The sequence below is a fragment of the Buteo buteo genome, chromosome 24, assembly GCF_964188355.1.
Source record: "Buteo buteo chromosome 24, bButBut1.hap1.1, whole genome shotgun sequence".
NCBI classification, from domain to species: Eukaryota; Metazoa; Chordata; class Aves; order Accipitriformes; family Accipitridae; genus Buteo; species Buteo buteo.
Genome location: NC_134194.1, coordinates 18,265,984 through 18,291,489, shown reverse-complemented (window position 1 = coordinate 18,291,489; position 25,506 = coordinate 18,265,984). Strand labels below are relative to the sequence as shown.

At 36.6% G+C, this 25,506-nt stretch overlaps 1 protein-coding gene across 1 annotated transcript in view; it reads left to right on the top strand.

Annotated features, from left to right (window-relative positions):
• Positions 1 to 3,140: 3,140 nt before the first annotated feature.
• The window catches only part of LCP2 (lymphocyte cytosolic protein 2), a 33,590-nt gene continuing 11,224 nt past the window's right edge, over positions 3,141 to 25,506 (top strand). The window contains exons 1-10 of the mRNA XM_075056617.1: positions 3,141 to 3,444; positions 6,992 to 7,054; positions 10,755 to 10,801; positions 19,366 to 19,431; positions 20,345 to 20,376; positions 21,220 to 21,254; positions 22,608 to 22,809; positions 23,577 to 23,677; positions 24,940 to 25,009; positions 25,221 to 25,310. Coding sequence (XP_074912718.1) covers positions 3,367 to 3,444; positions 6,992 to 7,054; positions 10,755 to 10,801; positions 19,366 to 19,431; positions 20,345 to 20,376; positions 21,220 to 21,254; positions 22,608 to 22,809; positions 23,577 to 23,677; positions 24,940 to 25,009; positions 25,221 to 25,310 — 784 coding nt within the window. The 5' untranslated portion in view covers positions 3,141 to 3,366. The remainder of the gene's footprint in view (positions 3,445 to 6,991; positions 7,055 to 10,754; positions 10,802 to 19,365; positions 19,432 to 20,344; positions 20,377 to 21,219; positions 21,255 to 22,607; positions 22,810 to 23,576; positions 23,678 to 24,939; positions 25,010 to 25,220; positions 25,311 to 25,506) is intronic.

The following is a 25,506-nucleotide window of genomic DNA, read 5'->3' as shown; positions in this document are numbered from 1 at the left end:
GTGGGCAGTGTGAATTTCCCTCCTGCATTGCCTAAAATGGTTAGACTCTCACATTTTGAAATACCAGTCACCAGACCATCACTACATCTGAAAGAACTGTGCCGTTGGCAGCTGTTATTTGAAGAGGCACATTTTTTACATGGAGACTGTGTCACTGCAGGCATCAACTATAAAAGACCTAATTCTTTAAAAAGAGGAAAAAAAGGTCACAATGGAAAAGGTACACACCTAGTAACAGTTTTAACATCAATGTTTCTCAGTATTTGAAAATCTAAGAGCTTAAAATCCATTTCATGGAAGATTGCCAACTGAATATATAACAAATTATATTATGGAACAGATGTATCTTGTGCTGCCTACTTACTGTGTCTTCATTTCTTCCAATATAAGATTGAACGAACTACTGAGATTCAAAGCATGTGATCAGTCCCAGCAGACAGTTAGGATTGTCACCTCTAAAATGTATTTAGTTATCAATCAAATTTCTGCATGTAGCCTGTCAAACCTGACATTCTTCCCCAGGAACTCTCTGTGGCCTTGTCTGTTGGCTGCAATTCATTCAACCACTGTAATGCTATCCCTGCAGTCATTGTCTCTTCCTCCATAAAAATCAGATGTGGTTGCTTCCCAGACATCCTACCTTATACTCCTACCCAAATCTGACTAGAGATTCAGGCATGTGGGCTTGCACAAATGTGGACATTCAACTTTTCCTCTTTCAATATCCTTTCTTGGTTACCATCAGTGTTAAAATTGCCTCTCTGAGCAGAGGACACTGGAGGCAACAGGAGCACCTGCGAGAAAGTGCTAATTCCAGAGGTATTAGTGCTAATTCTCACTGACTCTGAAGAGAGAAAGCGAAATAATAAACAAGTGGGAAAATATGGGAAGAGTGAACAGAAGAACAATTAAATGCGTGAGAAAATAATGTGGGGTCTTTTTTCCAGGATCAAGATATTCCTTTTGTGGAATATGGGATTTGCCACATTGGACTTCTGGGCCTCAAAGACAGACATTTAAAAGCAGCTTTCGAAACAACTCTCTGCAGTCTGGTTGGGATTGGGGGCCATGACTCATGCATGGTTATTTGTGAGTTGAACAACATTTTCCATTGACATGTTCAAATACATACATAGGTTGGAAATGCAGTTTAAAATTGTTACACTAATCTAGCAGTATATCTGAAAATTCAAAGGTAGAAAATACAAAGTGATGTTGCCTCAGCAAGCCTCACTTGGCCACCACATCCTATGTGTTTATCACACTACAAAAGAAGTTCTAGACAAAGACAAAGCTCAAGTACATGTGCAGCTGGGTTTTGTAGAATGCATGACAAATGCATGGAGCTACAATGTACTCACAGTGACATAGACAGGATCCAAGCAAATAATATTTAGATAAATATGTTAGAATTTCTGTGTTAGTTGCTCTCTAGACTAGGAGATTGACTTTAAAGGTGACTGCTTTTCTCCTATCTCAGCATCAGAATAAATGATGCTATGATTCTTCTATAACGTCATCAGAATAAATTTTGACCAGCGTTATTAGCTTTATATTAGTACAAATAAGGAATTGCACAAATGAAATTAGAGCTGCTATGCTGGATTTGGGATAGAAATTAGATTAGAAGGTAATGAAATACTGTAATAGAACGAACAATTAGAAATTATAGCACAGGCTTCTTCCTGTCTGTACTGTAAGACACTTGTTTCTCTGTTGAAAGACACGGCGTGTGATGGCATGTCTGAGATGTATGCTTTGTAATCTCCCCTTTACCACTGCTGATAATGCACCATCAAAACAACTTCTCCTTTGTGGATTCTTTGTCAGAAGTTAATTTAGGCGTATTTTTGTCCACAAACCTAGATTTACAATGAAGAAGTGATGATATTTCTGTAATACTGTCAGTACATGCCTCATACAATTCATACAGGTAATTTCAAATAAGAACCCATAAAACACAGCTATATCATGTATTTGATAAATGCTACGCTGTTTAAAACAGCTGTTGCAGCAGTTCAGTATTAGAGAGTTTTAAATACCATGCTGCCATCATTTACCAAAATTCTCAAGAAAAAGTAAGGTACTTTAAATCAGACTGAATTTCAGAAGAAGAACTCTTATATACAATACTATAGAGACTTGTAGATATGTTCTCAACTACATGCAAGTGTATGCAATTCACTTGCAAATTACAGACCCAAGGTTAGAAGGTCTTCAATGACTAGGAGTAGTGAGAGTGATGCATTTCATTAGAAAGAAGAGACACTTTCCTTTCCAGTGCTTCAGAACTATGCATCTATTCTTACTAATATAGGAAGCTGACAAAATACCACCTTTTGTGCAGTCTAATGGAGCAGATGTGAAGTCACCCCAAGCATTCATACTAGCACAACTTTGGGAGGAAGTGCCACATCAAGAAAAGGGAGAATAGACATGCTGGCTTTTTTAAAAAAAACAAGCACATTTGGAATTACTAAATGTAGTCTCACTAAAGTGACCTACTGATAGGATGGTGCCTGAACTGGCTATACATGACAGATGCAGTCTATCATGTCCCTGTGGTAATATTATGGTTCTGTGGATTCTTTTTCAGACACAAAGATCCTCATTAGAATTAGCTGAAAAATGGAGCACTGAAACAATGACAATGTAATAATTTTTCATCTACGCTTGTCCATTTTTTAGTTTCACTGAGAGATTCCTTATTTGAAGGCATGCTGACTGTAATTCCATCCCTAATTCATGCATACCTCCTTATGTACAACTCTAACAATAACCTTTTATTGTTGTTCAAATCAAAGAAAGATAATGTGACGGTTCAGTTCAGGTAGTGAGGTAAGTTGAAGAAGTTTATCTTAAGTGAACACTTTCTTTAGATGGGGCTTGCCTGGGCTAGACTTGCACAGAAGCAGTAACCAATGTCTGTGCAGATAATATGCCAATATTTTTATACTGCATGGGATGTGTAAATATGTAAATATTTATGTATGCAATTACAAGCAAATAGGGTCCATAGGAGCTTACTTTTATGTAGCAGGCAGAACATTTTCAACACTTTGCTGTGCTTCCTTGTTTACTTATTTATATTCAGACAAAGGAAGTGGTAAGGCTGACTAGCTGACAACTTTTCTGAGAAGAGACCATTTTGTATTAGAGGAAGCAGTATCTCTCTTGGATGTCCTAAGAACGCAGTTCTAAATTAAAAAAAAAAACCAACCAAACAGGTCTTAAATAGAAGAAGCTGGGTATTAGGCAAGGAATTGCTGGACACGCTGGAGGTGGTCATACACAGGGAATATATGGCTGTTTCATCGACAGTAGTGCTATGAACATTTTCTAACTGCCTAGAGGAGAAAACTCACAATGGATTTGCGAAACATTCCCTACCGTTCAGATGTGGTTACATGGAACGCAGATGACTTAGCAGAGTACTTTAGGACGGTAAGTTTAACTATGTTTCATCTTTGTATGATTGAGGAGCGAACTATTGTAGCATTCTTTATGCTAACTTTACGTATTTTTATAATGGGCAAAGCTGCTGCAAAACTAAAAGCAAAACCACAGACAATTAAGAAGCTGAGCTAAACTGGCCAGTGAAATCTATAAATGAATCTTGAAAGTGTGTTTTAAATTGAGTATAAGAGACACTCGTAGCTTTTCAGAGAAAACACACACTTTACTACAACAATTGTTGATGTAACATATATTAACAGCTGTAGAAGACATTAATGTGTGAAGATTACAAGTCTTCTAGGTCGTCTTCAACGATTTTCAGAAAAGAGATTTTTTTTCAAATTGCTGGGTGTTCACAGATGAGCCTCTGAATGTCTTTGCTAATCAAACCCATGAGAACCCAGCCAGGAACTTAATAGTTATGGGTACACAGACTCCTAATTTTTTTAAGCTCAGTTGGAAAAACCTTTCGCCTTTTGGTTTGACTTTCCTATTCTAAAACTTCTTGGGGAAAACTCATGGGTCAAGATTACTAGCTACCCCTTCTTTCCTGTCACTGTTACTTTTTCTGATGTTATGTTGTGTGCCTAGCTAGGAATTTCTGGGTTTTTTGACATCTTTTTCACCTGTGATAATCTATAAATTTAATTTTACAATACTGAAGAAATACCTTGAAAGGCAATACAGGAATTCATTGCCAACATATACCCTCTGCACAGCAATGCTGACTTTGTAATTGCCTAGGAACGTGTAACTAACTGAGCCATTTTTACTGAAATTTCATTTCCATGTGTTCTCTGTAAAGTTCTCATTTTTCAATTCACATCAGAGAGAGTGCCTGCTTCATCTCCCTTGCAACAACACATTCCTCCCAAAGTCCAAAACTGTCAGCCTGCAATTTAACGTTCAGATCAATCAGAAGATTTGGGAAGATGTTCAAGTAATGCCAGCATAGCTCGTTAATTTTCAAGTGAGGTGTCAGACTAGACTTGTAAAACCTGGAACGGTTTGGGCTTCATTTTGAAATCATGCAAAATTTATTGTTTCAACGGCTCCTGTAACTCTGTGAGAGTTTTATTTGGGGACCTGAGGCAAGTTTGATACTAGAATGCAAAACTAGCTAATAAAGACAAACAGATCAAACACAAAGTCTATGTCCACCAAATCTCCAGAGAAGTGAAACTGCTTACTACTTGCAAACCTCTAATTTTAGGGTGCAGGGGTTAGTGGCACAGGAAAGTGAAACGAAGAATTGGAGATGGAACATATGAGATCATTACCAACAGTCAAATTCAGACAAATACGAAAAAACATTACAACACTGGTGCATGGTGGTTAGGATCACCATTTCCAAGAGACTGAGAAGGGAAATGGCTTCCTGAAAGAGTTGATAATGATACTCTTAACAGTGATAAAAGGATTAACTGTACATTCTATCATAACTGAATGGGCCTGGTTACACTAATTTTTGAGTACCTCCCCTCTACTGATCCAGATACCCCCCAGGACAGAGATAATCTTGGCATTCCACTTTTGGGGAGGTGAATCAGGGCAAAAGCTGCTTGAAGTCATCTAAGAAATCTGTGTAAGACAATAATGTCAGCCTGTCAGACAGTTCTGGGCAACTGCCATAAGTAACCAGGTCTTCTGCCCAGATAAACTAATACAATTTCCCACACACATATTTAAGGGCCAAATATTATACCTTAGGAATGCTTTATTTGCAGCTGACTAATATATTTTGCATGCAGCCGTATGTTCAAAGTCCAGGATTCAGGTCCAAGAGGGCTAAGCAAATTTTTTTCCCTCCTAAACTGAGGTAATTGTGGGGTGATTTTCAAAGGACAATCACATGCAAATCTTCTCTCACCTGAAGTGATTGATCATGACACAGGACAGTGGTAATATTTTCGTCAATTCATTGTTAGCTTACACCTTCATATTTGCAAAATTCAGCCAGCATACACATCAGTAATTTATGTAACAGTACTATGATGTATTACTGGAATGAATAAAGTCAAATAAGAATTCTTCATACTTAACAGTAATAACATCCAATTTATGATTCTACATGTATTAACTTAAAGTATATTTTAATTTAAACCATGCATTCAAAATAGGGAAGGACCAATAAAGAACCAAACCTTCAAATAATTTCTAAAGACTGTAAATTTTTTTAGAAAAAGCAAAGATGTTCATATTTGTAATATCCCAGGGGTTATTTTTAACAGCTAAACAGTATTTTTCATCAATTACTTGAAGAATGAGATTAGGTCTCAGTCACATCGATGTGTTCTCCCAAGCATAGCAGTTGCTCACTGCTGCATCCAGACTTGTGCTGGTAATGTCATGATAGCACTCATCATAAGAAAGAAACATTATTTACAGGTTTAAGTCCTCAGTCTGAACAAAAGTTTTAATCTGTATCCTAAAATATTTAGCAGAGTTAGGTCTGTTTCTGCATATAAGTAACTGAAGGTGGCTCCTAAAAATATTGTCAGCTGTTCAGATGTTTTCAGGACCTGTTCTCATATGACACCAAGTTACAAGATTACTCCTTAAAGCAAATAAAAAGGATAGAACTAAGACAGGACATAATGGTCCCTATAAGATGTTCTCTGCCTTAGGGGAATTCTCCCAGCAGCACAGGACCATTTGCCTACATAACTTTCACTAACTAAAGTTTCAGGCAGGACCACAGCCATTCTTCTGTCTTGAAGGCTCCAAAAAGTCACTTGTCTGCCTGCTCTTTGGGTTCCTTCTGGTGCGGACTTGATCAGGTTGAAACAGAAGAAATGTATTCTAGCCAGATCAAAAACATAAGCTGTGTACTCACATTATGCTATTACTGTTCAAATACAGAAAACCTTAAGACACCTACTGGAAATATTTGAGTCATGTCTTGCTAGATGTGGCTAGTGTTTTTTTTTTTTGTTTGTTTGTTTTTTGTTCATTTTTGTTTTTTCCTAAGCCCCTCAAATTACTGTTAAATTTTTGCCTTGTAGGACCAGGAGCTTTCTTTTCTTATGTACATGATCAACTTCTAAAATGCATGTCCTTGTCCTAGACGCTAGTGTAAAACATAATATTGTGGAAGAGCTTTCCAAATATTATAGATAATTTCCAGGATTTAACAAGTGACATGTCCATGCAGAAGCAGCAGCTTTTTGATCACAACAACGAATTAAATGACTGGGATCAGGGCTTCCGTATTCCAAGATCCTAAGGTTTTTGCTGTTTTCCACAACTGTTCATCTCAGTCAGTTCCACAACTATCCATTTTCCAAGTACTTCTTTGGGCCAGGCAACTGTGAGATGGTTTTTAAATGTGAGGAATTACATGTTCCTAAATGATTGAAAATCCTCAAGTCCACTGAGGAATCCTTGTCTTAAAAATCCATGTTTACAGAACAAAATGAGCTATTTAGACAGGCTCTAGTATACAAAAGGGTAACTTGAAGCACCTGCTCAAAGCTAACCGTATGGCTAAGTGTCTTAATCCATTCAACAACAATCATCTTCTTTTCATTGACAGCTAAAGTACAAGGACTGTGAGAAAGTCGTGAGAAAGCACAGCATTAATGGACAAAGGTTTTTGGTAAGTAAGAGTTGTAAAATTCCTTCCTATAAAATTCCAATCAAGTGATTGTTTTGACTCCTCCTTACTTTGCATTGGCAGATGCAAAGTACTTAGCTCACAGATGGTTACTGAGTTATGAATATGGCAAGTAAACACCTTTGGTAAAATCAGCCAGACATCTTGCTTTAAATATGGAATGCTGGGAACCCAAGCATGTTGTTTAATATGCATATATTTTAGTATTTTTTAAACTGACAGAGAAGTTATAAAACCACAATCCTGTCTTGAATTCATCTCTTCCTTTATAGGAAGTGCTTGTTTTCAAATACTAACTACAGAAAATTCACATTTATTAATTGTCCTCTTCTACTAAAGAAGACACAGACCTGGTCAGAATGACTGGCCTGTTGTAAACGGTATTTCATGCCTCTATAGTTAAAATCAGATTTCTGGTGCAGCAGTACACAAAATCACTGAACTTTAAGAGCACCAAAACTAGTAAGAGAAGTCCCAGTGGGTTTAAATCAACATTGCTCCTGGCTTTACCAACAACTTGGCTTAACTTTAGAAAAGCTGATAACTTCCATTGATAGAGCTGCTGTTTTCAGATCTTAAATACACATCCATGAAGATGTGTAAGGGCTTTTATTATTACTTCATTTTAGTTTATTTTATTTCCAAATATTAACAACTACCCTATTTTCCCCAAAAGTAGTCATTTTGATCATCTCTATAATTAGTCATAGTGGGGAAATCTACACATACCTCTTCTAAAGCCTTCTTATTTTTTATTTACTTGTCCTAATGTATCAAGCTTTTTCACATTTCATTGAAATGCGACATAAAAATTTGCAAACACCTTTTGTAGGAATGGGATATTACACCTCCCTCCTACTGAGTGGAGTCAGAATTATTCAGATGTGTGTCACAGGATTTATCCTACTAACCCCTAAGAAACTCTCCTTAGCTCAAGCACTAAGGATCTGTGGCTGAAATGGGAGTTCTGGCTCTGGAAGCATTACAGAATTCTGGAAGTTTGTGAGGTACAAATAACAAGAGCAATAACTGTGTGATTCCTAAGCAATTTTTGTAATTTTTTATTATTTCCAGAGTGTTTCTGTAAATACATAGCTCAGAGCACGGCATTTCTTCAGAAGCATCCTAGTAGATTCAAAGGATGCTTTTCTATTAAGTAAGCAAGCAGCTGCTCATGTCTGCTGAGACTTTTTTTAAGGTTTTGACCTACTTGTCAATTGTATAATGCAAAAAAGGTTCACCTGTTAAACAGAACAATAAAAAGAGACTTTAAGTGGAATATTCTAAAGTACAATGCAATCTTGAAAAAAAAATTGCTTCTCTGTATGAATGGTTTTTCAAAGAAATATCTTTTTACATTTTGTAAGTTATTGGAAACTGCCAAATTACATTTGCGCAGAAGAAACTGTTAAGACTGAATGCTTGCAGGCTTTTTATCTATTGTCAGATCTATATGGTAAATGTGACTCTAAAAATATTGCTGTCTTATTCATCAGAATAACATCCTAGTTTCAAAGTCATATTTCTGTATCTACTGGCTACCACAAGGGAAGTCCAGTTGAGATGTAGCAGCAATAAAAACAGAGGGATTCCATTTAACTTAGGCAAATAAAATTCTCTAATATTTAAAATGGCAACATAGTTCTTTTATGGGAGTTTAAACCCATAATATTTGTCAGGTTTATCACCACAATAGAATTCCAGAGAGAAGCTTAAAAAGTCTTTAGAAAAAATTATGATTCTTCAGTAAATCCTGCAGAACATTTCCATAAAGGTGGTACATTTTTTCTGTGTTTTACTTCTGTGAGTACTCCCAGAGGTAAAATAGTGCTGGAAAACACAGATAGGATTTGTTCTGTCCCGAAAATCATTGACAGCATTGTGAACCAAGGTGTAATTAGAAACTTCTTATTGTTGGCAGTAAGAAAGACAGAAAGAATCAGACTATCATCCATGTTCCAAAGAGAGTTTGTGAAGCTTGTGATTAACTAAACAAAACACTTTCTCAAAAGTTTTCATAATGCACTCATGTGTCCTAAACTTGGAGTTGCACATGATGGAAGAAGAGAGGGGCTGACTCTGCAGGAGCATCAGTAAAGCTCTCAAGACTTAGCACATCTCAGCTCAGGTCAGGAGTAATCTGCAATCTAATTGCTGTATTATGGTTGAAGGGGGAAGAAACACTCTCCCCGTCCCCCATCCCAGTTTCCAGAAGGATTTTTGTTAGGCTGCCAAGGCAGCTTTTAAGTCCAAGGAGTTTTCCAGCTACATCTCCACTAGAACATGTGATTTTACATATACTGTGATGTTACAGATATGGTTCTTCACACAAAACTCCAGCAAATGGTGCTCTATTTTAAAATCTACAGTTTTACCCTGAAACTTGCCTGATAAAACATTTTTGCCTGATTTCACTATGCAGAGATGAAGGAATTCAATATATCTAGCTTCTGAAGTCACTTAAATACCATATTTTTTAGCTGTACTAAAAAGATATGAAGTAAAATAGCATTAAATTAGAATCTATGGTAGGAGTTTGCCTTCCCTACCAGGAACAGCCCTTTGCAAAGGGCATTTCATTGCACATTGCCTTAAACCTACAAGTGCTTAAAAAAGCATTTGAAATATTCTGTCCTTTCTTATTTAGCATGAGAAGCATAATTCCAAAATTGCCAGGAAGAATGCCACTGATGATGTTTTCAAGCAAACCATGTGAGTTCTTTTGAACCCACACCCATTATCAGTAGCACAGGGTGTTACCAGGATGTAGCTCTCTATTAAATGTTTGACACTGTCCACTGAGATGAATTATAGTATCTCAAGACTTCTTTAATAATAAATACATAAAGGATATGTTTTCCTGTATGCTAGGTGATGGCAATGTATAATGAAAAGCAATATCCAGAAAGCAAAAGAAAGAAAGGAGAAAAAAAAATAAAAAGGAAGACTTAAAAATAGTACTGGAATTTTTTGGTTTATTGTCTGTTCATGTGCTTTATCTTAAGTATCTGCCAATCTCTAGGGAGAAAGCTGTTGCAGAAAAGGGTTTTATTTCCAGTTCTTTTGAGAAACAGAGCAGGGATGAATTTTAACCTTGCCTATAAGTCAATATGACAATATAACACCAATGAAGATTAGAACTCAAATCAGAAAAGCAAATGACTTGACTTTAATTCTGCACAGAGCCCCATTAATTTGAAATTAATCCTGGAAGAATGGCTCATCTGCTGTTAAACAAATTTGTCCAACTCTCATCTAGTAAGAGCTGGTTTAAGATTTTACTTCTCCTTACAGATCTTTTTAACAAGCTATCATTAAAACATTCTAGTTACAGAGATACTTCTCTTGGAATTTAGATGTGATTATTTTGTTAAAGTCCTTTGTGTGTAAACAAATATACATGATGTTCATTAATCTCCCTGCTAGTTTAATACAACTGCCAGCAACATAAAGTAAAAACCAACATCCAGCAAAATACAAAAAGTATAGAGAAGATTTTTTATGAAAATGGGTTCACATGAGCCATGGGATGGGCAGGCTGTTATCTTGCATCGTTTCTCTATGCACTTTATATTCCTATCAGTTGAAACTTCATGCCACATTTTTAAATATGCAAACTTCTGTAAGTTGCAGGGTGTTCAATGAACAATTTTGTGATATATACCATGTGTTTCCTTTCCAGAACATGTCTGAAAATGATATTCAGAAATTTCCCAAACTCAGAGTGCCGTAAGTAAAGCCAAACCAATTTGACATTAAAAATTATCTTAGCTGGTCTGCAGTAAAAACTCATAGGAAATATGGGGCAAATGATTTGCAGGTGATCAGTTAGAGACCTGCTTATTGCAGTGTACTGAGAGAAAAAGTAGAATGTTTCAAAATAAAAGGAGTGTTGTCATAACTGCTCAAGCACAATGATACAACACACAAAAAATTGTCTGGGGGATGTTCAAAAGAACTTATCCATAAATTCTTTGACTGACAGCAGCTACACAAAGGTTAAACTTTTTTGCAAGTATTACCTTCCAAGTGTGATTTAACTCTTCACTGCTTTACTGTTGACTTTAACTCAAAGAAAAAAAAAGTCAGGTATGTACACAACAGTTGAGAAATTCAAGCGATTTTCATCACGTGCTTTTCCTTTAGGTAGGTGTTACAGATAAATCAGTCTGGAACATTTGATTTAGTGTTAAATAGCTTTCCTTAGCTCCTGTGGATTAGGAAATTTGAAAAAGTTTCTAATTTATCTGAATAGCTTTCATAATTTCATAGAAGTTATGAAATGAAGAACAATAATCTCATTAAGTCAATACTGAGTAACAGAAATTAGCTTCTTCTAATACTTCGTGGTGAAAAATGAAGGATTTTATTTTGCTGTGAGTTCTCTGGTACATATTTAAGTTGCAAGTTAGAATGTTCCTAACCATGAGCTCTCCATGGTCTTCTATATAAAGCAAGGAGGAAAAAGAAAAGGAAAAAAGGAACTCAAGTTGTTCCAACATGGCTGTTTCTTTGTTGCTCATTTCCCAGTTCCAGACTCACTCCCTGTATGCATATCTTGATTTTGCTACAGGAGATACAGTCTGTTTTGTCTTTTCTGATACATCAGAGCTTGTGTAAGGTGTTCTGGTGAAGCTAAGAATACTGAAAATTTTTGAAATACCTGTGTAGTCTGTCACATTCATGTTTCATGAGTAAGCTGGTGGCTAGATCTGAGGGCAGGAGGATACCTCTGTTCAGCTCAGATATGCAAGGACTTGAACTTGAAAGCCTCGGACATGACAAGTTTCTTAAGATCGTATCTATATGTTCACACAATAAATTTCCTGATGATAGGGATTGGTGGTGTATGATGTGTTAGTAAAGGGGTCCAGATGCCATGAAAAAAGATGCCCTGATGTCTCAGCATTTTTGAACTTACTGTCAATTAAAAGGAACATTTAACTATGGTTACTGAGACTGAGGAACCAGAGTTACACTAGGTTGTCTCAAAAACTCATCTTACCATAGCGGCTTGTAATTCTCTGATAATTTGTCCCTCCTTAACAGTCCTTTGGCAAAATTGCCTTGTGTTCTCCTTGTTTGAATTTCTAATTTTGAGAACTTTTGGTGATTTCCTTTTAAATTCATGAGTCAAAAGTGCTCAGTGGAAGGTCTGATAAACACACACATACAAGAAATATTAATGTCATAGGTGGATAGTTAAAATGAAATCTAACAATGTGGAATTGCTCCTATCTCCTCGTCTAATCTATTGATAGCTCAAAAATGTTTTGAAAATTCGATTTTCACAGTCCACTTACCTTGTAACACTCTAGCAGAAACTGAACAGCCTTTTCTAGTCAGATCTTTTGGGTTTCTCAACAAGAAGAGAACTTGAAATCAAGAGCTTTAAAAGAAGAGGGAACCTTGGTGCACAACTTGAAGAAATGAAATAAGTAAAGTAATAAATCTGAATGAGAGTTCTGGAACTAATGCCCTTGTTCTCAGCTTTCTCCACACCTACAAACAGGGAAACAATTCACTAGAATATTGTGAATATAGATAGAAAAAGTTTTGTGTGATGTGGGGGTCCTCCATGTAATGCCACCGTTTAAGGCAAGGATTTAGATCTTTAATAGGAAAGAGAACTGGTTGGCATTTAAAAAAAAAAACAAAACAAAACACCAAAAAAACCAAACTAAAAAACCCCCAACAGAATAAAATTCATGGGTAGAAGAACCTGACATTTTTTAACATTAATTTCATTACTTCAGAATCTTCACACTCTCACCAAAACAGAAAGTGCTCATTGTGACTTCCACTAGAACACATTCACGCCTTACTTTTATATCATGATGCAAACCTCACCTAGTAGGAAGAATTTTTCTACAAGTTGAAAGACACATCAGCATACTGTAGTTATAGTAGCTGATACTTAACAACAGTGCTAAAAGCGGAGCATACTCTGTAAAAATGAGTAATATAAATGGCAAGTGTCACACTTAAAGCATTGGCTAGTGGAGTGAATAAAAAGCACATATACAAGAGATACTGTTCTCCAGTAAATTTAGCAGGGTTATGCTGACCTACATGTACTGAGAATAGAACCCAGCACTTGCAACTATACAACGTTTGCAAACCACAGCCTACATCCATACAGACCTCCTGAGCTGGGTATGTGGTTTTAGTAAATATATTACATTTGAGCAAATCTACTGATCAAGTTTTGAATATAACCATGTCATTATTTGGGGATGATTCTGTGACTTTTACAAAAATCTTAAGTGTCTAAGTAAGTAACAATTGTCATCACAAAGTATGATAAGCCATTTCCTGAAACTAATACCCCCCCCCCCCAATCTTCTGTAATTATTAACAAAATTATTATTTTGAAAGTTAATCTCCGCCAGCCATGTTACAGATGCACATCTTCATGAATCTTCTTTTGGCTTACTTTTAAATACCAAAAAAGGATTTAAACACAAAATTACAATACTTCATAAAGTCTTTAAAACTCTCCATTAAAAGGGCTGAACTCTTTACTGAAAATTTTGCTGAAAAGTTTACATATACAAGGGCACCATATAAAAGTGGTTGATGCATCCAGACAGTCCTGCAAACTTTATTCTGGCTACCTTTTTGCAGGCAAAAGGGTTAATGGACAATGAGTCTGCACAGGATTCACTGCACCTGCATATGCATAGGTCACACACAGATTTCTTGAGGGATCATAAACTCCACAGTTCATTTACCTCAGTAGGGATTCCCATTCTTCTTTGCTGTCACAACCTAACTTTCTTGTATGCCTGCAAGAGATACTAAGGTCTTGTACACAAGATGATCTTCACTGGCATGGTTAAGGAAATCTATCCCGCATGTCTATTGGGACGTGATAACTTGTGGAGGATGGAAAATGAAGACTGAATGAAGACTGACTTTGTCATGGAGTATTAGAGAGGATCAAAACCAAAAGTTGTCCTCATCTTTGAGTTATGCATAAAGCTGTGCCAAACAGAGCATTAGATGACTGGAAACCCATATGCCCTCCTTTCCTTGCCGTATCTAGGCCTTTAAATAAACCTGCAAATTTGAAACCATTATTCCATTTGGGGCTTCTCTGATAAATATGAAGTTTTTAATTTCATTCAGAATATTTACTTTGATGATGCTGTCACTCTTTGGAACCCTGAGACCTCTTGCACTTATATTGCTATTAAAGCAATCTTAGGGAGAAGTTTAGAAAATTAACTTTGCTTAATGCTATATTTTTATTTAACATGGAAGCCTTTCTTTCATTCCCATTTACAGGCACAGTAGAATCAAAGGTGTAGCTCAGGCACAAGGTCCCAAAGCAAAAGGCAGAGTACAGCCCCATTCACCACTTCACTTTCACCCTTTCCTTTAGGCAAGAGGGAGGTGGAAAAAGCCACTTGGTCTTTGCCAGTTCTGTGTTGTAGTTGAACTGCTCTGGGTAGACATAGGGAAGAGGGAGTGAAGAGAGATTCTTGTTTGATTTAAGGCTCCGGTTCAAAAGGCAGTACTTGGACACATGCTAAGCTTCAGGCACTTCTTCAAGCTAAACAGAAAATGCCACCACATAGTATTTCTACTTTAATATATACATTTCTGTTTGAAGATACAGAATAACCGCTTCAAATCACTTGGTTAAAAACTTACTTTTACGAACACTAATCATAGCTTAAGAATTTAAGCATAGTTGCCATTCTATGAAAAGATATATGCCTGTGTGTTCCAGTGACCTACATAGATCTGCTATGGCACTGATGAACGATCTTTGAAGACCTGATACTGCATGATTACATGTGTTGGAGCCCAGTCAGGTTCCAGACCATGAAGGGTTTTGCCCTACTTCCCTTGTTCACAGATTTAGTGGAAATGCCATTACCTCAAAGTTATCACATTCTCACAGACCTTTAAGGAGCAGCAATGTTTGGGCCAAGTAATTTATTGGTAGGAACACCTAACACATATATTTTCTCCCTTTTCCCACTCAGAAATTAAAACAAATAATTGTGGCATGACCATCAGCTTTAGAGATTGGGTTATTATGAATGTAGCTGTCATTGTAAGTAAGAGATAGCATCACAGTTGACCTAACAATTTGTTCAGTTATTAATAGCTTAGCTCAGTTGCAACCTGTTTTCTTCAAACATACACTACGCTTAATGCTTGGCATTTTTGTAACAATATGAAAGACTGTTAAGAACTGTACTGTTATGTGTTTTGTTGAGCTCATTCATATTACTCTGGTACTTGCTATATCTTATGAAAGAACCATTTAAGTTAATATTAATACTACTAGTTTAACATACACACCTGAAGCTTCACAAACAACACACTGCATCCTGAAAGAGTAAGCAGTGTGTTGGTGAAAGAGGGAAGGGATATGGTATATTTTACACTGAGCACAGATTGAATATCTGTCTCAAGCACTAACTGAAACTCAGACCTAATAATGAGGGTGTAATTAACATTTTGATAATAAATCTAATGAAACAAAAGGCCAATATACAGCTTAAGGGACACATGGAGTTTTCTTATTGCTCATTATCACTATTGGCAGTCACGGAAGGTCATGAAGGTTTATACTTGTGGATAACAAATGTGAGTCTTGCAAAATATTTTAAAGCGCATTCAACAGAATGTGCCTTACTTAATGTGGTCAGAATTAATAAACAAGAAAAAGCAAATATCTCATTCAAAATAACAGGGGTGGTTAGTCAATACCTGAACCATGATCTAAACACTGAAGTTAGTCTTTGCCAGTCTTATTGTTTACTATCTTGAGAGAAAACATTTCCAAGTTTTCAGTAAGTCAAGGTACTAATACAGGGTGTTGATTCCTTTGGCTATCCTCAGTGGCAGGTTGCTAGCAAACCTGAGATTTGAAATTTTCAACCTTGGTCAGAAAGCTTATAGCATATCCGATAACACTTGTGAAAATTTCCAGTAATAAAAAGAGCATCATTGCACTAAAGTATACAATTGCATCTGCTAGTTCAAACACAGCAATGTGTGTGCTGAGTTCTGAATGGGACACATTCAGAGCCTACAAACATGGCACAGTCTGAAAGTTGTTCTACTTTTGGGAGAGTCAAAGTGCAAATCAAAAAATAAGAAATCTAATGCCCTTCTCTTTCAAAAAGGTATGCCTTGGGCAGAGATGAATGTGTGTGTACACATGCTTTCTCAGATGGGATGCTAAAGGCTGTTGAAAGTGTTAGAACACAACTGATAGTCAGTTTTGGAGCCAACTTAATTGTATTGCATCTGCCCAACAGACTTTTCTCAAACGCCAAAACAAAGACTTCATCACAAACTATGCTCGACAGCATTCAATATGCAACTATGCAACTTCCTGGCCCTAGAGGACTTTGCCTTCCATCTCTCACTCATCTTAAATCCTTTATGCCATTACATGTAGGATGGACTCTACTCACAGCAACAATATCTGCAGTTAAGCAAACAAAAGCCAGTTTTGGAGTACTGCTTTGGGGGTTGGTTGTGTGTGGGTTTTTTTTTTAATTTTTGACTTCCTGCTAGTTTTAAGCTAAGTGTCTGGTGGAGGAGGTAAAAAGAGAAAGAGAAGTCTGAGTAACATTTTCTGCAAGTGCTGTTGCCTTATCCTCTCCTATCATCCACTCCCACAACTCAGAAAGCAGTGCGGTTTTGGTACTTCCTTCCTCACATGGCTACAGACTCAGCTGCTCAGTGCACCCATCTTCTGTAATAACATTGCTTTTAAAGTATTACCATTCTAAACTTTGCTTTCTTCTAATAACCTCTCTGAGCCATTCGTTTGAAGCATTTCAAATAAACTTGAAGTAAAGATTAGGTACTGTATTTTAGGCAGCAAATGATTAATTTTTGGCAGCAGGATAAGATGAAGAACTTTTTCCTTTCAGTTTTTCCTTAAAAACCAGTTGGTGTAAATCCTCATAGCAGCCAGCCCAGGTTTAGTCTAGAAAGCTTCCAAACACTAGGTCTCATTCACACCCATGGAAGCCTGAACTAAAAGAATTACTAGCTCTAACCCCAGTGATCTTCATTTTACTTCTTTAGCTGAAAATAAACACAATATTATGAAAGATCCTTCCTCTACCTCTTCTACAGCAGAGAATAAACAGCACACAAGTTCCGTAATGCACTTCTCAACCAAAGCACTGGTATACGCAGTGCACTGTTCACCCCGGAACATTTCCTGATGTTTCACACGGAATTTATTGTTCACACAGCAACTTCCTTATCCCCTGCAGCAGAAGGAAATTTCTTGTGCAGAGGAGTTTTGGTTGCATGGGAAAGAAGAAGAGCAAGAGGAGTCCTATGTCTATAATTGGCATTTTTCTTGCTTTATACAATTTTCTTGGATAATTATGTCAGATTTTGACAGCTGTAATCCTTTTTACATTATTAACAATTGTGTATGTGCTCATATCAAATGGGCAAGTATGACAATATTTGCTTCAAATCAGAAAATTGCAAAGTACTGTCTTAAAAGAGAAAAAAAAAATATTCTTCCTCTGCCTCTCTATTTTCATACTTGGATCCTTGAATACATATCCTTAACTTCTAATTACCCATCTTCATCCTTTTCAGACAGCATGACCATACTGATCTGAAACTGCTTGTTCTCTGATACTTGCTGGCAGCCTGATCTGTTCCCATAGCACTTTCCATAATCAAACAGAGAGCAACCCTCCGCCTTGAATTTATCTTTGAATTACAGTAAGGTCAGTATTAGGAAAGTAGCAAGGGCAAGAGAAGGGATGTTCAAAATAAGAGAAAATTTTTTAGCATGGTTCAGGAACAACAACAACACAAAAGTATGCTTTTGTTGCCTTTTTTTTTTTTTAGTACAAGATTGCTTGAAAGCTTGTCTTCCTCAAGTCCCAACCCAGAAAAACAGTTAGACATAAAAGAGATGCACAAATGAAGTAATTTGGAAAAAACTAGGGGATTATTATTGCTGAGTGTCAGAAAAAGACATGAAAGAAGAAGAAACTCAAAACAGAGGGGTAACTGCCTGGCAATAAAAAAAGATTTTACAATACTGATACAAAGTTTGATTGACCAGATCTAAGATGCATGGAAAAGAATTCTGCACTAACAAACAATAAATACAAGATTTTATAGAATTTAGAATCTGAGATAAAGAGACATGTTGAGTTCTTGATTATTTCTCCACTTTTATTTCCACAATTACTGTCTCTCATAGACCTAAATAATATAAGCTCAAGTAAAATGTGGTATTTTTAACCAGATGTACGTAACCAATTTGCTTTGGTTGGCACAGAACTTCCTTGGTGGGACTTTCCTCAAAAACAAATATTGAGAATTAAGAATCAGACTATGAGTCATCATAAGCTTTCTTTGAAACAAAAACTTTATTTGAAACAAAATAATCATAGAGGCTAACTTCACTACTAGCAAAGCAGAATTCTGTTGCTCTCAGCGGACCTAATTCTGTTAATCTCAGTAATGACTGTCCTGTAACCTCAGAGTTGTTCTCAGGAAGTAAGTCAATATAAAAACTCTCAGTCCCAGATGTCTGTGCTGGCTATGCCAGCAATATTAGCAGCATAAATGCATGCTCCTGACTGAAACTTTACTCAAGATTGCATTTCATTGGTTGTTATTCATCCTACTGCTCTATACAAACTACTCACGAGTGATACAAACACATCCACTTGGAAACATCTCTCTAGACATAAAGCTGTAGTCTTCATATGTTCCATGAATATTTCTGCCCTGCCCTGCCAATATGTTATAACATGGAACTAAATCAACATTTTCACCTTCTTTACTGGAAGGATGCTGGATTCGGTGTATCTTGGTTGCAGAGGGAAGGAAACAAAAAGAATTGAGAGTAGACACAGGATACATTTAATTCCTGCTTTTGCAACCATAAGCTTGGTAGAAGCTGTTTCCTGAAGCATTATCTGCTTTTTCCATGCAAAGTAATACAAATGCAATTGCCATTATTTGAAACAGTGTTCTAGTGCATGATGTCTACCACACCCAAAGCTTCTGAGGCTTGCCGGGTTTAATGTTTATTTTTAAACTTCATTCAACAATATGGGGTTTTATCTATGTAAAAAGAGTCTAGTTTTCAATTGGATATGCTACAGTGCAATTTTGCAATAAAATGATAAATTAAATATTCTTACCATGTAATAAATAATAGTTCTGAATTACCAGATTTAATTTAGTAAATATTGAGGGAAAACAGTTAAGAAAATTACTAAGTTTCAAGGATTTTTTTAAACTATTTTTGTGTTTCTTTTAAATAGAATTGTAAGTAAATTAAGTCAAGAAATAAACAGAAATGAAGGGAGGCTATCTTTCTTTCCAAAATGGTAAGTAAAACAATGCAGCTTTCTTTTTCAAAGCTTTCAGATACATCTTTTCTGGACTGTTTTCCATTTGATCAATAATACCTGGGTCAGAGGGAAAGCCTAGAAATTATATAAAATAAAAGTCTGTTTTGTTAATGCTAAGAATAGCAAAGCCTGAGCCCATGAACAGCCTAGATACTTCAGCCATATCTGGATCCAAGTAACATATAAATTTCATACAATCTTCCACCTGAGTAAAATAATCTTTAGGAATGATATAAAGCCTAGGCACATATTATTGCATTAATAAATCATCATTAATGCATTTCACAGACCTATGCATTGTTATACTTTTTAATACTTTATGACTTATCATTGAATATAATATTCTTGCAATAGAAAAAGAGCAAAAATTGCAAGAAGATTGCATGAGAAAAGAACAATTTATACTCATATACAATGAAAATCTAAGTCTAGTCTATATAACATCATTTTACCTCAGCTGATAACATGATTTTACACCTCTGCATTAACTAGATTTCAAAACCAGAATTGAAAACCATAAAAATATTTATCAGCCCTACAAACATGTATTAACTTGACTTTCAGCAGCTTGAATGGAATTAGTAAAGAAAGTTTCTATTTTCAGGACTGGGGCCCCTGGTAAATTTATTTACTGAGTCCCATTGTTTCTAAACACTCGACCTCACTGACTTCAATTTTTTTTGAGACAGTTCAGCTTACATTAGGATCCTGTACGTGACACATGCAGTAGTGTGTTTTTGGCATTTTGGGCAGAGTTAAACTCACCTATATAAACTTCATTCTACTGTTAAAGCTAACCATTACCTTTATTTGCAGTAGATTTTAGTATGCTCAAAATATTTAAGAATTGCAAATGGAAGGAATTTATTTGTTTCTATCTTTGTTGTAGGGCCCAAACACAAAAATGTCCTGAAAATCCAGGTAAGTGTGTACTGGCAAATAGTCTCTAACAACAAAAAGTGTTTAAAAATATTAAAATAGTAAGTTAATCATTGCAGTGCAGGGTAAATGGGGGGGTGGGGGGAAACCCAAAACAACAAACAGGAAAAGATGAAAGCACAAAGAAGTTGCAAAAAGAATAAAGAGTAGTTACAGGAGAACAAGTAAGAAAAAAATATTTTTAAGATAGAAAAGATGGTGAAGAAAGGCAAGAGCAGAGACATTTACATGAGCATTCCCAAACTGTCTTTCTTTAATCCAATACATAGTATCAGTGCTTATGTATTTCTGTTGCAACATCTCTGTTCCCTGCCCCTACTCCTAGCAGCACCCCACATTAGAGGTAAGCTTCTAGATGTCTGTCATGTTCTGAATTTTTATTTCAATTATTTTCTTAATAGGCCACGAGCACTTAGAACTTCTGCAAGCTACCACGTTCGCTCAGTCCTAGTCAAATTAAAAAACATTTCTGGTATGAAAGATAAAATAGTATTAAACAAAGAGATAAGACGACTGTGCTCATTCTGAAAGCATTCTACTTCAAATTATATTTAAAACTGGAAGTGTAGGACAAACGTGAAGTAACAGCACATACATCATCTCATAGAAGGATAGCTACACTCTTAGTTTTGAATCAGAATGTTATTCGTACTACCTTCCATGACTGCCTGCCTGCCTGCCTTTGAAAGACCTACCTTGTTCCTGTGACGCAGTATTGTGGTTTAGAACTGACCTGGGATTTGTTGTGTCCTTTTCATCAAGTTACATCTTGATAGTTTAAAGTTGTACATGCTAAGAAGCCTGTGGTTATGCTTCTTTACGCAGGATACGGTCAAGAAGATGGTGGCTGGTCTTCATTTGTGAGTATCAGGTTAACAAAACTTACTGGTTGAACGGATTACCTCTTCTGTAAGGTCTATAATTTCTTGCATTATCTACTTTGGGCAGCACAGATGGAGTGAGCAATGGTAGGGGGTGTTAGGATGAGGAGAAAGAGAAGCAGGAGCATGAATGATTAGAGTAGCTGCACACAAATTTCTTCACTGAGAAAAGGGTCTCCCTCAGTAATGCAAGGCAGAGCTTCAGAATACCACTGGCTCAAGTAGAAGCTCACAGCCTATGACCAGGTCTCCCCAGAACCTCAGCTGAATTTTATATACCTGTTTCAAGCTCTTAAAGGAGGCGGCTAGTAAAGGAAACTTTGCTATGTTATTCAATGGCAAATACTTGCCATTTTATTCTCTAGAGTTGATTTGTTGAAGAATCTAATTTTTTGAAGCCAACTAGACTGTAAATGTTCCTTTTGCCTTTCAGCACAGAAAATGCATTGTTAAATATCATCAGATAAAGCATACACAACTCAGCTAGCTAACTGGATAAGCTGACTGATGCACAGTCCAGTTTTATGAAGATCTCTTACATTGACCAGTGTCAATGTTTTTTTGCAAAAAATTGAGAGGTATTTTTAAAAACCACTTGCTACTAAGTTTGCAGGAGATGTGCTGCTATTTTGGGAGCACAAAAGTTAAAAGTAACCACCTATACAGCACCTTGGCTCTATGTCAATACAGAGCTAGTCTGGAAATTTCAGCCAAGATACCAGCGACAAACTGAGTATTCTTTTTCTTGTAAGCCTTGGCAGATGGCACAGAAGGTGCGTGCAACGACCGCTACCATATTTTTACTGTGATCTTACCAGGTCCTGCAAGTTGTATGAAGCTGTTTTAGTTCTGGTCAGCGGAAGGCACCAAGACCCATATCAAAGACCTCATTTTTCCTGAAGCATTTTTAAAAAGTTGAGTTGCAGGCTGTAGAGTACATGCTATTAAGTAAGAACGAATATCAACAGGCATCAACTGCTGCTGCAGTGTGTTTCTAGGAAGCAGTGAACTATTCACTGGTGCCTTGTCTGTTACCTAAAACAAAGGTGCTGTGCATTTCAATAAGCTATCACCTTACCTTGACTTTCTACTGCAGTTACTGTTATAAAATGATATTCATTTCTGTTCTTAAGCTGTTGAGTGCTGTATGTGTTAATAAAATGCTGCCTCCTTTCACCATTTTATTTCAACAAAGAATTTTTTCACTCAAACTGGTTGTAAAAACTTGATATCCTCCAGAGTGGAAAATATCACAGTGAAAGGCTACAAGGAAATTGCACTGAAGTGTTTAGTATCCCGTTACAGCACTCATCTTTTATGTACATTTGCCAGGATGAAGATGATGACTATGAAAGCCCTGATGATGATGACGAGGAAAAGGAAGATGAAGCTGACTATGAATCACCAACAGAAGAACCTGAGGAAGCAGAACATGACAGTGATGGCTATGAGCCACCTCCATCCAATAATGATGAAGCACACCACAATGTCATATTTCCTGCCAAGTCACTTGCAAACAACACAGATTATATAGGTAATTACTAAAAATTAGGTGTTATTAATAATCTGTAAATTATATTTTCATACATTATCAGCCACATTTTAGGTGGCTCGTAATAGAATATAGAAGGTTTTTCCCTTGAAGTAAACAGTGTAGTACATGAACAAGATTTAGTGACACAGACTTACAGCACATTGGTGGCTTTCTGACTTTTAAAGCTAAATTTTCTACTTCGGACAAGCTCTGTTGGAATAAAGATTATTTTGTGTGATGTATACATTATTTGGCCTTTGGTTTGAATCTGCATGAATTTAAACATATGTGCATACTGCATTAGCTTTAGTAATGCAACCTTGAACACAGCAAGTTGTCACAACAGTGGCAAAAAACTGTAGTGAAAAATGGGAAAAGAAAGAGATCTGCTTTCTCTGCCTGTCTTTTTTTTATGTCTGACTCTTCACCAGCCTGCAGTTGTGGAGCCTAATACAGGAGCACTAAACTGCCATTTAGACTGGCTGGTGTTTCACACAGTCACTGCACTGCAGTGAAAATAGATAGTGTGGGCCAACAGACTAGCAGATGGAGTTACCTCACTGCCAAAGGGACAGGCGAGCCTCTAACTCCCAATACAACATTGATCATAAAGCAACTGTCCATTATATACTAAAACAATGTCTTTATCATATATTAACTTAAGTATGCAGATTATTGCAAGGGCTCTTTTTCATAAAGATCTAATGAGAATAAAATAACCAAGCTCTGTGTAGTTGTTTAGTTTGAGATTTTTTTGTTTTCTTTAGACAGACCTCCAACAACTAGATCATCACATCAGCCTCCAGTACCACCCCAGCGACCTGGCTCATCCCCGGTACCAGCCTCAATTGGGGGCAGAGGTGCTTCTGTATGTTTCTTTCTTAATATTTCACTCATTCCTTTGCCAATACCTATTTAGAAGTCCAAGTGTAATACCATTGTTATTCAAATAGTGTATGTAGAGGAAGAATTTCAGCCATCAAAATAGATTTGAACTCTGTTACAGGATGGCCATTTTTTCATGGAACAATTAAATTTCATGGGACAAGTATATTAAATTATTTCACATTACTTGGCTGTTTCTTATACTGGGAATTTGTACCCAGTTGTGAATGCCTCTCCCATATAAATTATAGATTTGTAATAGATGCCTCTCTGTTTCTTTAGTGATATTTGTAAAAAGAAAAAAAGGCTAAGTCTTTCCAAGCTATACTTCTATTAATTGTCCAAATGAATTAAGATCACATAAAAATATAAGGGACTGTATAATGAGAACCCAGATGACCCAGAATTTTTTTCCTTTTTTTGGTACTGTGACTACTTCAAAACTGAAAGCTATTGTGCTGTTTACAACTGGCACTATAGGTTCACTGTATGCCAGAACAGATGTACATTAGACATAGCCATGTACACAAGTAAAGGTAATTTTTAGGATGTGATAGAGGGACTTTTGGTCTGATCCAGTGTCATAGTTCATATGTATAAAACACATAGGACTTTTAGGTGTCATGAGTTCTCAAGACTGCTGTCCCAAATTGCTGCTCTATTTTTTTTGAATAAGAACGAACATTGGAAGGCATTTGTCTGGAGAAATCTAGGTTTAGAGGCAAACACCTTTTGCAGCTGCTGACAACAAAATGCTGTTTGACCCCAGCTCTCCCAGTAACAAAGAACAGTCCTTTCTCCCCCTGCCTCCATCAGCAATAGTCAGTAACACAGACTTAATACATATTTCTCAACTTCAAATTCACATCCACTAATTTCAGTACCAGTTTTCAAAACTAACACCTGCTGCATTGAAGGGGAAAACATATAACAGCATTGTTGAAGCTCCTCTTTCTTTCCTTTGACAATACTCATGCCCTCCCCAAAGATAACATCCCACTAGAGTATTCCTTGTGAGATGAAACAGATGGAGGCAATTCTGCATCTAACAAAAAACCATGTATGTAGTTCATTCTTCAGGAGTGTTAATGGCTCCTATCCTTCCTGCATTGAGCAGAGACCTATTTCTTGTGCTGTATCAGAGTCAGCAAAGGTGGGCAGATGTGGTGTGGTGGGGTTAATATACCAAAATTAAAACAGAAAGGTGAAGACACACTTTAACCACATGTAAAATATTTGTTTTAGCTGCCAGCTTTTCCTCCTCCACCAAGCAACAATGACTTGAATAGAGACAGAAATGTTAAGCCTTTGAAACGTAAGTACAGCTGGTTTCCTCTTTATAAAGCTTTTCCAGTGGGCTATATAGCGCTTCACTTTTGCCTGTATCTCCTCAGTTCCACTCTCTTCTACTATTTACACAGAAGCCTCACTTGTTATTCTAAGAAGTAACACCAGTTCATGGCTATGCAAAATAAAGATATATTGACCTATACTAGCAAATTATCTTACACAGCTTTTGTGTTTAGCCCCAGCTCCTTCTATAGACAGAAGCACAAAACCCCCACTGGATCGCCCTGCTCCACCATTTGAAAGAGAAAGAGAAACCCCAGTAACAGGTCAGTATTTGCTTATGCTCATATCAATGGGTGTTTTTTTTAATTATTAAAAATTATCAGTTTGAATATCATTCATGTAAAAGAACAAGGCTCAACCAAACGTACTTGTAATCCAATCACATAGAAGGTGACCTGTTTATGAATAAATAATGTGAGCAGTATGAAGTAAGAGAAATTGTATCTAGAAAGTCACAAG